This window comes from Echinops telfairi, unplaced genomic scaffold (genome assembly GCF_000313985.2).
Source record: "Echinops telfairi isolate 266 unplaced genomic scaffold, ASM31398v2 ScPeMD7_28;HRSCAF=97, whole genome shotgun sequence".
In the NCBI taxonomy this organism is placed as follows: Eukaryota; Metazoa; Chordata; class Mammalia; order Afrosoricida; family Tenrecidae; genus Echinops; species Echinops telfairi.
In genome coordinates, this window is record NW_022103925.1 from 3,422,790 (window position 1) to 3,434,246 (window position 11,457).

Sequence of the window (11,457 nt, forward strand, 5' to 3'; positions counted from 1 at the left end):
CACGCATGCAGGGAAGCTGATGTCAGCAACACTTACAGGCAGAGCTAACGACGATGGCCACGTGTGCGCAGAGCTGCAAATGACACCAGGAGCCAAACGTGTGCTGTATGATTCTCCAAGCAGGGAGGTATGTAGGGGAGAAGTGGGAGAGGCAAAGCCCACCCAGGAGGCAGGTGGTGGGGGTAGAGCATCTGGGCCCAGGGCCACGTGGGCTGCCTCAGCTCAGAGGCCCAGCCCTGACCTGGGCTGACAAGCCCAGCAAGCTGGGAGCTCCACCACCTGCCACCCGGGCCAGCTTTGGAACAATGGCATCTATTGAGTCCTGGCCTGAAGGCTTCTGGTCCACTGGGATGCCTTAGCACGTTGAGTCGCTGAGGTGTGATCCTGTTCTTCAAGAAAACAGGTGTGACGTTGCCTGGTAATGGCAGCTGACAACCAGAGCTTGTTTTTCCATTGTTTCATAGTCCAGAGAATAACAATGAAAGAAGCCTACTAAACTGGCTGTAGGGACCTGAGTCGGGTGGGCTGTTTCCAAGTGTGTGGCAGCTTGGTTGAGTGGAGGGGAGGGTTCTGCAGGTGGGTCACAGAGGTCTCTGACCTTGGACCCCAGGAATCAGGCCAGGGTGGGTGGAGGAGAGGTCATTTCCAGTAGAGGGACAGCTTGTCCAGGGACGACGGACATGGGATGGAGCTGGCTCCTGAGAAACATGCACTGTGACATGGAAGAGGCTGGGGCAGGAGGTTGGAAGCGGGGTCTCTGGGGGTCTGGCCTTTGAGGCACCTGTGCCAGGGCAGGTCTGAGCAGTCGGATGGATATTCTCTCCTGGTAAGGGTCTCCATGGGGGTGGGGAGGCTGGCAACAGCACTGAGCCCGTGAGGAGCCCTGGAGAGGAGAGGACAGGCAGCAAGCAGGTCCTGGCTGGGACATCCAGCACAGACCAGGGAGAGCAGAGGGCGCAGGCCGGGCCACAGGGCGTCCTGTGGGTCCAGGCTGGTAGCTGCCACAGTAAGCCGCCCCCAGACCAGTGCTCAGGAATCCTAGGCATGTTCCCTGTTGGCTATGACCCAATTCTGGACCCTCAAGACTGTCCCGAAGGTCAACTGAGACAGGGGCCCCGAACCTGAAGCCAGAGGACCAGGTTTGGGATAGCAGGCGGAGGACACCCCGCCCACCCGCTCGGAGCCCCTGCATCGGCTATGGGGTCTGCAAGAAGGAGCATTCTGCCCGGTGCCAAGGGCTCTTCCTTCCGGCAGCCTGGGGGTGGGTGATCGCTGTGCGCCAGCACTGGGAAGGGAGGCTGGTCGAGAGGGATGTGGGCAGGAAGCTGCTGGGCCGGTGCAAGGGGTGCTCCAGGGCAGAGCGGGGCTCCAGGGTGGAGGGATGAGGGGGGACAGGGACAGGACGGCAGCTCAGACAACTCGGGCCTGGAGCCCAAGGAGGCCCCAGCGGGGCCCTGTGAGTCACCAGCCTTGCGCCCACTCAGCAGGAGGCAGGCTTGGGTTGCCAAGACCCTAAAGGGCCCGAGACACAGGGAGCAGGACGACGTCCGGGAGAAAGGGCTGGACAGAGGCAGGAGAGAGCACAGGGCAAGAGCAGTGTCGTGCTCACACAGAAAGAAGAAATAGAAAGCCCTTTATTAACGTTTTACATGTACAGTTTATTAGCTAATGGACACCAACATGCACACATCAGCGCTACATACAGGCCTCTACAGCAATGGTCTGCGTGGGGCCGCTGGCTCTTCACGGAGGGCGCCGGGCGGGCAGGCCCCTGCAGACCTCGGTCCAGTGGCTCTCCACATGGATACATTCTCAGAGCAGGAAGTAAGGCCCCGGCAGCAGCTCCAAGAGGGAGCCGTGGAGTCCCCTGTTGGGCAGCCCAAGCCCCGGCACGCCTGTGGTCAGGCCCAGGGCCAGGCAGCCGTGGGTCATCAAGAACCAGCCCGCTCCCCGGTTCTGTTCGTTCTGAGCAAAGAGGGAGGGAAGTGGAGAGATGTCGGGGTTGGGGGGATGGCTGCCCCACTGGGAAACAGGGGTCTGTCCGTAGAAAGGCTGCCCTGGAGAGGTCAAAGTACTTCCAGAAGCATCCATGGTCAGCGTGTTAGAAAATCCGACCAATCGAAACGTTTTCAAGTACAAACGTGTGAAATGTCTCCTCTCTCCTTGGAGGCTCGCTGCCGCTGGCCAGTCCAGCGCGGTCTACATGATGTACACCTTCTCGGCCTGTGAGAAGTGGAAGACTTCTTTGGTTCGCGGGCAAACAACTTTGTCGTCCTGTCGGATAGACAGCAGAGACTGCAGAGGAGAGCAGGGGTTAAGAGCAGCACGCGGCCGGGACCCAGCCACCAGCACCCCTCCCCTACTCCCCCCCTCTCCTCTGCCGGGCACGGCCTGAGGCTCCGCACCCATGGGTGGCAGTGGGCGGCCCGGCCCTCCTGCCCGCGCCCTTGCCCGGCCCTCACGTTGTAGCCGTAGACGTATCCGTTGGGCAGCATCATGGGCGGGTTGTTCTCGTTCATCACGTCGCCCGAGATCTTGCAGACCAGGCGGGAGTTGGCGCAGTGGGCCATGGGCAGGGGCTGGGCCAGCTTGTTGAGGGAGCGGCTGCACACAGGGCAGTCGGGGCTCCGGGAGCTGCCGTCCTCCTTGTAGCACTGTCTGCACACGGTCAGTCAAGGAGGCTCACGGCAGCCAGGAAGCCCCCCTTGGAGGATCCCTCACTCTTCGCAGCAAAGATGGGTGCCTGGGAGCCTCTGGGTCAGACCGTGGGTGCTTTCAGGCCCCTCAGGAAAACCACCAGCCCGAGAGCCTCTAGGTGGGAAGGGAGAGCAGGAAGAGAGGAGCAAGCCCCCCACCCCACCCCCTCGGGGGCCACGACAATCAGTCCTGGGAAGTGCTGGCCTCCACTCCTGGACTTCCCAGAAAGCTGCCTGCTGCCCAACACGCTGGCCCCCACAGGCCACACTAACGGAGGCACTCACTGCACAGGCGACAGCACACGGCCCGCCTGAGCGCGGTGCACAGGGAGGGCGTCTCTAGGCCCAGGTGCTGTCAGCTCTCAGGTCACCAGCCCCAAACGGTGCCCAGATGAGGGTGGGCAGATGGATCATGACAGAGGCTATCACAATGCCCACGGAAGGGGCACACAGCAGGCCCAGGGGGCCAGGTGATGAGGTGACGGGTCAAGCGTGTGCTCAAGCTGTAGCTTGAATGGAAGCTGTTGTCTGTTGGAGAAGTGACCACCACAGGACGTGTTCGTTTGAAAATAATGAATGTCTGAACGTCAAGGCTCAGACCCGCCAGATGCTGAGGAGACTCAGAGCCCAGGTGGGGCAGGCATTCTGGGGGCTGGTCCACAGCTGCCAGTCCACTAGTGCTGGCTGTGGGCAGCCTGGGAGGACATGCTCAGAGAAAAGCAGAGACAGCATACCGTGTGAGCCCTGCAAAAGCACCAACCTCATGAGGCAGGATATTGTCGCCCCCCCACACGCCCCCACCGGGCCGCTGGGATCGGAGACCTGCTCCGAGTGGGGCAAGTGGGCGGATACGGGGTCTTGATGGCCGAGAGACCAGCCTGCAGCGTGAGTGTGAAGACCGAGTTGTTGCCCAGCTGATGCAGCCGGTAGTTGTCGTACCGGAACTGCTGGATCAGCATCCGCCACCGGGCCGGGTCCAGCAGATCCTGGAAGAGACCAGCAGCTTGGGTGGCCTCTGCGTCTAGGCTGCGAGCCCAAGGGGCACCCTAAACAAGGGGTGTGTGTGTGTCTGTGTGTGTGTGTGTGTGTGTGTGTGTGTTGGGGATGAATTCCTGGGAATGAAAGGCAGTGAAGACAAGCCAAGGCCAACTCCTCCCCACTGCCGGCTGGCCCCCCCTCTCGGTGAGCCCGTTCCTGCAGGGCCAGCCTCCAGACCTGGAGCCAGCACCGCTACCCTGCAGCACGAGCTCCCAGTGGTGGGGGGCGGCCCTGGAACCAGAGGGCTGGACCAACGGCCCCGGAGAGCTGCTCCCTCCCCCAGGCTAACGACTGCTACACAGCGACCACAGGCCCTCCTCAGATGACAAGAATCACAGCAGTGACATTTACATCTGGCCATCGAGTCGGCTCTGACCCATAGTGACCCCATGCCCAACAAAAGGAGACACTGACCAGGTGTGCCACCCTCACGATGGACCCTGTGCCCGAGCCACTGTTCTAGCCACGGTGTCCCTCCATCTGCTTGAGGGCCGTCCTCTCCCTCACTCCTCCACTTCACCAAGCACCAGGGCCTTTTCTGGTCACCGTCTGTCCCTAAATCTACTGTGGGTTTAGGGGAGGGGAGAATGGAACTGGGACATTTAACATCAACCAGGTCTGGAAAGGCACCCTGAGGGAGACGGGGGACAAAGGGAGTAACCAGCCACTCCGCGACTCGCTCAAGTCTAGCCAACTTCTCATCCACTTGGACTCAAGCACCCGCTGAATTCCGACAGCAGGCCGGTCCTGGCTCCGTTTCCCCAAGCATCCCGCTCACTGCTAGCAACTGCTATGGCCTCAAACCCCTCTGAAGAGACGAGAGGTTTGAGAAGCTCTCCCTGCCTGCCCCGAGACACATTGTCCTGGGCTCACCGTTTTCTCGCCCAGGCTGCGGGCTCCTGACCGAGTGCCGTTGGGGGTGCCTGGGTAGGAGGGCTGCTCCCTGGGCTGTCTCGGCCCCCACCCTCATCCTCGAGGCTCCAGGAGGCAGGGCTGTGCCTCTCCTGAGCTTCCTAGTGGGGTGCCATGTCCAGTCAAGGAGGGAGGCACACTCAGGGCTCCTTACCGTCAGTGCAGGGGCCAGTAACAGCTGGGAGGGAACCACCAACCACGAGCCCGCCAGTAACCAGGGGCACCAGAGCAGCGGCCCCATTACAGGTGCAGGGGGCAGTGCTGGCTTCTCTGTCAGTTTGGGCACGGCTCCCATCAGGCCCCCTGCTTCGCTGTCCCCTCAGAGCAGCCTGGCTCAGGACCCTTCCGGGGTCATAAGCTCCCCCCGACGGTCAGTCCTAACGACAGTGGCCCCAGCCCCAGGGAACAGAGACGGGGTTCTAAGTGGGCACAAAAGCAGGGGCCTTGTTGTCACGTGGCCTCGGGCCGCCTTGTTACCAAGACAAGACAGGCGCAGAGTGGCAAGAGCTGGGGGACCTTGAGATCTCTGGAACACTCCTGAGCACGGGCACCCAGAGGGACCCGTGGCGTTACCTTGTACGGGGAGATGTGCGTGTCTGATGGGAAGGCCAGCATGCCCATGACCTGGCGGACCTCGTCCAGCTGGCTGCCCTCCGCCTGGCTGAAGTGCTTTCTCGCGTGTCTAGGGAACAAGTGGTACACAATTACATGCCTGCGTGCCCACTTCTGACAGCTAAGTGGCCGAGTGGGGCCTCTACTCTCACACAGGGGGCAGCAAGTGCACCCAGCATCCTCTGATAATAAACGCCTCGGCAGGACAGACAGGTCTGGTCATGCGTCGTGGTCCCGGACACGAGGGGCCCGCGGGCAGCCCCACCCTGAGAAGTCGGGGCATACACAGCATGGGGCACAGCACGGCATGGGGCAGGCGGGCTTTGGTCCTGCCCCAGCTCACAGGGGCCTCTGTCCAGTGACCCAGCTTGGGAAGGGGTTCCCCAATGCTGGGATCAGACCCTTCATTCCTAGAGAGCACCCACCCCGAGGGCACAGAGGGACACCATGGGTGACAAGAAAGGAAAAGATGCCGCACTGGGCATTGGGCCATCAGGGCCATCAGTCTCACCACCTCGCCTCTTAGAGGCCCACCGTGGCCAGTGTCCACCTGGGGGCCATGGGCGGCTTTGGGTACCTGCCAGGACAGTGCTGTGCCGGGCATCATTGTGCCCACCACCCTCAGAGAGCCTCTGATCCTCCCCCCCCTCTAGGCCACCAGGGCAACAGGGAGCCCCACACCCAGGCGAGTTGGCAGGCCCAGGAGGTGTAAGGGGGCCGGCGGTCCCCAACACACATCAGTGACCCCATGACCTACCTCACAGCGTCCAGCCTCTTGTTCTGCCGGATGAGCTCAATGAATTCCTGGATCCGCAGGCTGAACTCCAGGCAGCTCTGAGGAGAGACCAGAGGAGCCTCTTGTAGCTGCTTCCTGGGAGGCAGCAAGCCAACCACGGTCATGGCCCTGACTCGCACACGTGCCTCTGAGCTGGCCAGTCTCATGCACGCCCTCCCCCCACCCCCCAGCACTCCAGCAACAGAGCCGGATGCCTGGGTCAGGCCCACTGCAGCCAACACCGTCCAGTGGCACCAGCTCCATGGTCCATGAGCTTGGCCCCTGCTGAGGCCTCCTGCCTAGAGGGCCAATCATCGTGGACATCATGGTTATGATGAAGGCCTGGGGGGGAGAGCTGGCCGATGGAGCACTAGGTGCTACCCCCACCAGAACACCCAAGTGGAGAGGCACCCACCCGGAGGTGAGCAGCAGCCAGCCTGGAGGCAACATGGTGCCCAGTGGGGCAGGAGGTGTCTGTCAGTAGCCGTCCCGGGATCACAGGCTGACACCACCACTGCCATGCAAAGCCCTGGTGGGACAAGGTGGTCACACCTGCTACAAGGACGGGTCCGTGGGCTCTGCGTGGCCATTACAGGATTACACGAGGCACACAGCACCTGTGTGCTAGCTGTGTTATGCAGGCACCCTCTTCCGAACCCTTCACCAGCAGCCTGGGCCCCAAGATGGCGGGCACCTCTCCCAGGTGTTCATCCACCCGGCTCTCCATGGGGGCGCCGGCAGCAGACAGGACACGAGGTGAGGGAGGAGCTGGGGCAGCGTGGGGAGAAGGGCCAGCTGGGCCCACCTGAGGACCTGGCAGGTTTGGACGGATGCTGGACGCCCTGAGAAAGCCTCGCAGGGTCTGCAGGTGGGCCTGCACCCACAGGTGGTGCCAAGTGGACGGAGGCGGGGCTGTGGCGCAGGGCCGTGGGCCCACGCTGGTTCCCAGCAAGAGCTGCGGTGGAGAGGAGCCCATGAAGGCTGCAGCAGTGCTGCTTCATGCAGGCCCGCCAGCCAGTGCCAGACCCTAACGACCTGGGCGGGGGGACACGGGCTGCTTTCATGCAGGCCCGCCAGCCAGTGCAAGACCCTAACGGCCTGGGTGGGGGGGGGACACGGGCAAATGTGCAAAACCAACTCTAGCGGGGGGCGGGAGGCTGGCTTCTTTCGCAGAAGGGTCAATCGGCGGCTTCAGGAAACACTGACTCAGCGTCCCCAGCCACAAACAGGGCAGACGGCGCCAACAGAGTCAAATCCTGTGGTTCCTGGTGCCCCCGGCCAGAACCAGAGCCCACGATGGGGTGAGTCAAAGTTCTAATTGGCAACCACACAGTCTACCCAGCTTTGTCTCCGTAGCCCACCAAAACCGACTTGAACTCACCCACACATCTGCAATGCTCACCTACATACCCACCCGACCCCCTCACGTCCAATCCCATCAAACACTACTCTAGCCACCACGCCCTGGGCCTCCACGAGGTGCCTGCTGTTCTTCTGGGCAATAACCCCAGCCCGACCCTCAGGACGTGGCCTCCACCCCTGGTCCCGCACTCAGGAAGCTGCTACCCACCCACCCACTCCCAACAGGCCTCTAGCCCACTCTTGTCGGCTGCCCGTTGCTCCTTGGCGGCAGCTCTGAGCACAGGTGAGATGTAAGGCGGGTGAGCGAAGCACCCTCTTGCCAGGATGAGGCTGCAGAGGGTCAAGGTGCCAGTCACGGCAGAGCTCTGGCCAGAAGCCCTCCGGGTCCTCCCAGAGGGCAGGCAGTGGCTTGCTGAAAGCAGAACCACGTGTCTGCGTGCGACCAATGTCTAGGCTGCACCGTGGCAGCCTACGTTGCCCTCAAAGGCTATCTTCCTCCACACCCCACACCCTGGCCCTGCTTGCAGCCCAGGGCGCAACACAGCTGACCCCACTCAATGGCCACTGCTTCCATTCACCAGGCACCAGGAGACACTGCTGACCAGCAGGAAGGCGCTGCTGTGGGGACACTGCAGGGCCAGGATTCTGGGTGACACTCGGTACGGCTCAGAAGGCTGACAGGTTTTTACAGTTCAGACATTCTCAGCTTTGGCAGTTGGCTCTCCGGCAGGGGCATGGGGGTGGGGGCACAGGCAGACCCTGCTGTTGTCCTGCCCATGGATACCCCTCGGGGCCCTGTGCACTTTGCGGGGCTCGATGGCAGCCCAGGACTCTGAACCAGCTCTGAATTCGTGTGTGAGGACTCTCAGCCAATGTCTCCCACCGAGGTTCTCACTTGTGCTCTGAGCTGGGCTCCCTGCAGCACCTGGCATGGTCTTCCCCCGGGGTTGGCCCGATGCAGCATGTGTGTGTGCATGAGTGCACTGGTGAGTGTGAAATGTCAGTGTGAAATGGGTCTGAGTGTGGCTGGGCAGATGCGGTGAGTGTGTGTGTGGGAGGTGGGAGAGTATGCAGCATGCAGAAACACTGTGAGCCAGTGAGAAAGTAGAAGGGGGCTTCAGAGTTCAAGGGAAAATGGCACGGAGAGTGAATTTCCCCCCACACTCTGAGTCCCCTAGCTTGTCTGAGGCATGCGTGCTGGGGGCGGTGGGTCAACGCTGGGCTGCAATCTGCAAGGTCCTTAGAAACCACCTGTTGCTTTTTGGGACAAACGCAGGGCTCTCTACTCCCACAAATGGTTAGCTCCAGCCTAGGAAACTCGGCAGTCCTGCCCTGTCCTGTGGTGTGGCCCCGTCAGCAAGGGCTCGATGACAGTGAGCGTGTTTGTGTGGGAGGGTGAGTGCGTGTGCACGCAGGTCTGCAGCGATGGGCGTGTACACGTGAGGATGAGCACCAATGCCCTGGTGCGATTGCCATCGGCGGTGGCTGCTGCCCCCCCAGGCTCCCTGGAAGTGGCAGGGCAGTGGGGGCGGGGCCGTGGGTCACATACCAACTCGGGCCGTGCTCTCAGGGCCTCCACACCCAGGTCCTCACTCTCTCTGGGGGAGCCACAGCCCGCTCTACTCTTTCGTGCCGTCTTCGCCTCGTGCTCGCTTTGGCGGCCCTGAGTGGCAGAGAGTGTCACGCGGGCGGGGACCACACGCCACAACAAGCTCACACGGCAGGGGTTAAGGGAGCGCTCGGTTGAGAAGGCAGACATACAGCTTTCCCCAGGGGGCGGCTGGTGCACGGCAGTGGGACGTCCTCGGCGCAGCCTCCGGGCGAGCGTGCTTAGTGACAGCACCTCAGTTGGGACTGTGCCGACCCCTAGGTGCCGTCCAGTGAATAACTGAGGCTCAGGCAGGTGGGGCCGTGTCCCCCACGTGCGTGCATCCCCCATGCTGCGTGCACCCGCCTTCCTCTTGCAGGGCTTGGCAGTCACCCACACAGTGGTGCAGAAGGGGCCCCCACCCAAAGGCTGAGCACCACCACCAAGCCCACAGCCACAGCACCTCAGCAGCAGCCCCGCCCCACGGCACACACCTTCATCTTCCGCAGCCGGGACTTGTTGTCGTGGCACCAGGCCAGGCAGGTGGCGGTCTCCCGCCGCTCCAGGGACTCCTCCACTTCTTTGGCAGTCAGGAACATCTCGATATTCACCAGGTCCTTGGAGACAGGAAGTGGTTTTGGGTGGAGCCATGCCCTGCTCGCTGACCCACCTTCTGCAGTTCTTCCCATGGGTGTGTGTGGTCTAACTCTGCCCGTCCACCCCAGGTGCCCAGCCCTGCCCTCCCTGCCAAGTTCTATCGGCCACCGCTGCCCAGGAAGGGGCGGGGTGGGGTGAGGGGCCTGCACATGCAGGCCCATGCTAAATCAGGGGTGACGTTGACCCCACGCTGGGTGCCTAGCTTGGGCAGTGGGACCTGCCTGCTGGCTCAAACGACGGGTCGAGGAGCCTGGTGGCCCCTGCAGCTTGGCCCATCGTGAGCCCAGTGGAGATGCACTGTGGCCGGCACACACCAGCCTGGACTTGCAAGCAGAAGGGGACAGGGCAGTCCAGCAGGTATACATAAGCAGGGACGACCGCAGTGGCTTCGAAAGGCTGCACACTGACGGTTCCATTGCTCAAGCATGTGGCTGGAGCTCAGGCTTCCTCTAGGGCAGTTCTCAACCTGTGAGTCACGACCCCTTTGGGGTGGTGTCCAATGACCCTTTCACAGGAACCACCCAATTCACAATAGTAGCAAAATTATAGTTATGAAGTAGCAACGAAAATCATTTTATGGTTGGGGGGGCGGTCATGGCAACATGAGGAACTGTATTGAAGGGTTGTGGCATTAGGAAGGTTGAGAACCACTGCTCTAGGGCACCAGGGCACAAGCCAACCAAGACACCATTGTCCCTCCAGGTGACAGAAGGGATGATGCCCACCAGTCACTCCACCAGCAGTCCACCTGGGACCCAGGCACCATGCCTTCTGGGGTCAGGCAGGGTGGGAAGAACCCCTACCCCACCCCTGGACCCTGCCTGGACAGCTGAACCAAGGAATCAACGTGGACCTGGGCCCCAAGTGCACACAGTCACTCCTGTCCACCTTGTAGGGCCGCCCGGGCCCCACAGAGCCCATTACCCTTAGGGGAGCGGGGGTACGGGCAGACAGATCACGACCCAGAGGAGACGGATGGCCAGGAGTGGGGGCCGAAGCACGACAAAGGCACGGCTCTGAGTCCGGGGTGCAGAGAGCATGAGGACACTCAGACAGAACCGACGTCTGCGTACCCAAGCCACGGGAAGCCCCCAGCAGGCTGGCACAGCTGACAAGGCCACCCGGGTGGACACTGGCCCAGTTCCCCTGGGGCACAGGTTTGCAGACACACCTACACCCACTGCACGCGTGTGCGCGCTCTTTGTCTCCCAGAATGAGGATGGGGTGTACATGGAGACCACAAGAGGCTGATACCACACAATCCACCAGGCATCAACGTGGCCCCAGACTGCCAAGCTCTGACCACAGTCACCAGGAATACCCAGGGACCCTGGCGCCCACCTCGATGCCGCTCTGCCGCGCCAGCTTCACGGCGGTGTTGTAGTAGCCGCAGCGCAGCAGATGCTCCACCATCATGCGGTCCATGCGCTTCCGCTTCCACACGCTGGCCGCCGCCGGCTGGTCACTGCTGTGCTCCTTCAGGTGCTCGATGCGCCGCTTGCACAGCTTGGCGCTCTCGTCCTCGGCCTGGATGGACTCCACTGCCTGGGACCCTCCGGAGAGAGGACGCGCTCAGGCGGGCCGGGGCCCACTGCCATGGCGGCCCAAACACCCGCCACAGCCCCACTCCACCTCCAACTAGGGCCGGAGACTTTCCCTAAGACGGCAGATTGAGAGAGAAGGCCCTGCTGCAGACAGCCCTGTCAGGGAGGGAGGAGGGGCTGCAGGAACCGTTCCAACGGCTGACCAACCCGAAGGGCCCACACCAGACAAAACGAGGTGGCCATGCCTCCTGGTGTAGCAGGGGTGCCCCAAAG

General features: G+C 62.2%; 1 protein-coding gene across 3 annotated transcripts in view; it reads right to left on the minus strand.

Moving 5' to 3' along the window:
* Positions 1-1,616: 1,616 nt before the first annotated feature.
* MAEA (macrophage erythroblast attacher, E3 ubiquitin ligase) overlaps positions 1,617-11,457 on the minus strand; it is a 12,510-nt gene continuing 2,669 nt past the window's right edge. Inside the window, exons 2-9 of one of the 3 annotated variants that reach the window (XM_045289442.1) lie at positions 10,982-11,185; positions 9,478-9,600; positions 8,945-9,058; positions 6,016-6,092; positions 5,220-5,328; positions 3,549-3,682; positions 2,463-2,658; positions 1,617-2,295 (exon numbers count right to left, since the gene is read on the minus strand). In XM_045289442.1, the coding sequence (XP_045145377.1) occupies positions 2,200-2,295; positions 2,463-2,658; positions 3,549-3,682; positions 5,220-5,328; positions 6,016-6,092; positions 8,945-9,058; positions 9,478-9,600; positions 10,982-11,185 (1,053 nt within the window). In that variant the 3' untranslated portion in view covers positions 1,617-2,199. The remainder of the gene's footprint in view (positions 2,296-2,462; positions 2,659-3,548; positions 3,683-5,219; positions 5,329-6,015; positions 6,093-8,944; positions 9,059-9,477; positions 9,601-10,981; positions 11,186-11,457) is intronic. The other 2 variants (XM_004715075.2, XM_013007840.2) reach the window with 2 other exon arrangements.